This window comes from Pteropus vampyrus, unplaced genomic scaffold (assembly GCF_000151845.1).
Source record: "Pteropus vampyrus isolate Shadow unplaced genomic scaffold, Pvam_2.0 Scaffold112, whole genome shotgun sequence".
NCBI classification, from domain to species: domain Eukaryota; kingdom Metazoa; phylum Chordata; class Mammalia; order Chiroptera; family Pteropodidae; genus Pteropus; species Pteropus vampyrus.
This window is the reverse complement of record NW_011888893.1, coordinates 3,604,817-3,607,561: the sequence shown is the minus strand read 5'-3', so window position 1 is coordinate 3,607,561 and position 2,745 is coordinate 3,604,817. Positions and strand designations below refer to the sequence as shown.

The following is a 2,745-nucleotide window of genomic DNA, read 5'->3' as shown; positions in this document are numbered from 1 at the left end:
CTATGATTAGCATTATTGCAGCTAAATCTGTCACAGCCTGCCACCTCCAGCTACGCAGAATAGGCTCTTCCCTACATACTCCTGACCGCTGTGACTCCTGCCTTTTTATCTCTAAGCTAAACACACCCAGTTCTTCGAAACATCTTGAAGAGATGATTTCCAAGCCTGTCAACTTCTCAGCCTCAAGAAAACTCTTCTATGACAAAGTTCCTACAAAACAAGACTGAAAACTGATTATGGCTAGAGTAAGTGGTCTCGTCAGTGGCCTCCCTCTGCCCAGAAGAAGCAGAGGAAGAGTGAGGAGTGTGTGTGTGTGCGCGAGGGAGTGAATAAGCTTAAGTGTGAAAACACACAGTCAGTAAACACTCACCCTCAGGAAAGGAGAACCCAACACTGGCTTGAATCTGGGCCTCCCGTCCTCCTCCAGACCTACTTCACTCACTCAGTGGCTCTCAGGCTGCCCTCCCTCAACCAGCAGCAGCAGAATTTTCTGGGCTGGTTCAGGATTGCTGTAACAGAGCAGCCTCCTGGCTCACTGCTGCCATGCTGGTCCTCCTTAAAACATTCCTACCATGTCACCACTCAGCCTGAAAACTCCAACTTCAATGCCCATCGGAACCATCCATCTCTCACGGTCCTTCCCAGCCTGGACCCATTCTCCCAGCATGCCTCAGTCTCCCAGATCAGACCCTGTACCCTGCTGCCTCCAACCTGTGGGCTGTGCGCACACGCCCCTTGGCTTTTGGGAGTCACACTGGACAAAAAGACAGGAGGCCCTCCCTGTTCCTCTCCATCCGACTGTGCCCTATTGCTCCCCAAGGCCACCTTCTCCATGAAACTACACAGTGTGAGTACACACGCCTCCCAGAACCTGGTCCAACCCCTCATTTTATAGATGAGGGAACTGTGGGATGAGGTGGCCCTAGCACGGGACCAGTAGGCATATTTGAGTAATGGTGTCCTTGGGCTTCTTAACTGGACAGCCAGGCTGCCCGTCTCTGACAGCGTTCAATTTACCTGGCTGTTCCTTCCTTTCAAAAGTTTGTGGGGCATTAATAACACCAAGGTCCTGGCACAGTTACTGCTCTGCCTGTTCACAGCCTGCCCCAGGCCCCAGCCCCAGGCCTCCCCCATGCCCCAACCATGGAGTCTGTTGCCTGAGGTTGTCCCAAGCTCATGAGCCACCCCAATTACAGAACTGACTTCCAGAAGATCACGTGGCAACTCCCCACTGGTATCACGTCTTCCTAGCACCTTCACAGCTCTGCACGCAACTCGCTCAAACTGTGCCCAGGTTGACAGATGGGGCTCTCACTTCAGCTCTCGGAGCTACACACCTTACTTAGAGGATAAAACCCGGGAGTGGTGGACATGGACCTAGTTCCATGTCTCATCGCCTCTCCCAGGGGTCCAGGATCCTATCAAAAATAAAAATATCGGATTTACTCATTCCCTGAGGCCTTCATGCCCACCACTGCCAGGATAATTTATAATTAGTTAAAAGAAGCCAAGACGAGGGAAGGCGATGCTTAACCCAAAGGACCGAGTTCCCAAAGGTGGAGAGATTTCTTGTACGTGTATACTGCAGGCGAGGAGTAGGGAGAGGTCGCCCAAGGTCTGGACTTCACACGAAATCCTGCGCACCGGACCCGCCCAGCCCCGCACAACCCGATTTCAAAGTTGGCAGGTCCCAGGTTCTTTCCTCGCCCCCGGGGGCCGCGCCGTGCCCCGCAAAGCGGACCGGCCCAGGCATGCGAGCGCCCGTCCTCCCAGGCTAAAGGCGAGGTCCCGGCTCGCATTACCTGGCGCGCCATCCCGGACCCAGCCTCCGCTCCCAGCTTCCGGCGCGGTCCGAGGCGCTCGCTCCCGGGTCCGCGACCTGCCGCGCGACCCTCAGCGTCGGCGACGGCAGAGGTCGGCGCGGGAGGAGGCGGGGCCGGGGCGGCAGAGGGCACGCCCCGCATCCCAGGAGTGGTCCTGTTTCCGCCCGGAGAACCCTGGCCTCGGCGGCCCGTGGTGCGCAGGCGCAAACTACACTTCCCAGGAGGAGCCGCGGCGCCGCTTACTCATCGCCTCCGCGGGCGACCCTGCGAAGCTGCCAGGAGGGGCTAGGCGCCGGGACTCACCTGGTGGCTAGCTCAGGGTGTGTTTGCACGCGTGTACGCATTCATCCATCCGTCCAACCATCCATTTATCCATTCCTTCATCCAACATTTACTGAGCGCATCCTCTGTGCCAGGTGAGGATGCTCGGATGAAACGGCATCCGCCTCCTCCAGAGGGCGCACCTCTTAAACCGACCGTGACCAAGACACCCCGGGAGGCGTTGGGATGGGGAGTGGGTCTCCAGGGCTGGAGAGGGGGCTGCAGGCCCGACGGCGCAGGGCCGCGGTCGTGGGTGGGCGAGAGTGGTTGCCAGACGGTGGCGCATCTTGAGATCTGTCACTCCGCTTCCTCACTCACTACAGCATTGACCTGTGTGTCATTATATCTTGGGTGACTATTTACTGGCCTGTTTGGTTCATTGTGGTAACCTCTGAAGTTCCTGGCACGTAGTAGACCCTCGAATAAATGTGTGAGACGTGAACTAAGCGTGGGCCCCACCATTCTGCCCGGCAGGAAGCCTAGGGAGAGCGACGGACTCCCGCGGAGAAAACCCCGGCTGAACACAATGAGCCTCATTTCAGGTCTGGAGGCGGACCCGTTAGAACAGCTCCGAGAAGGTGGGCCTGAGGGGCTCAACCTG

At 57.4% G+C, this 2,745-nt stretch overlaps 1 protein-coding gene across 5 annotated transcripts in view; it reads right to left on the bottom strand.

Annotated features, from left to right (window-relative positions):
* The window catches only part of KRBA1 (KRAB-A domain containing 1), a 23,132-nt gene extending 21,129 nt beyond the window's left edge, over window positions 1-2,003 (bottom strand). For all 5 annotated transcript variants that reach the window (XM_011365510.2, XM_023533805.1, XM_011365511.2 and 2 more), the window contains exon 1: window positions 1,803-2,003. In XM_011365510.2, the coding sequence (XP_011363812.2) occupies window positions 1,803-1,964 (162 nt within the window). In that variant the 5' untranslated portion in view covers window positions 1,965-2,003. The remainder of the gene's footprint in view (window positions 1-1,802) is intronic.
* Between the last annotated feature and the right edge of the window lie 742 nt (window positions 2,004-2,745).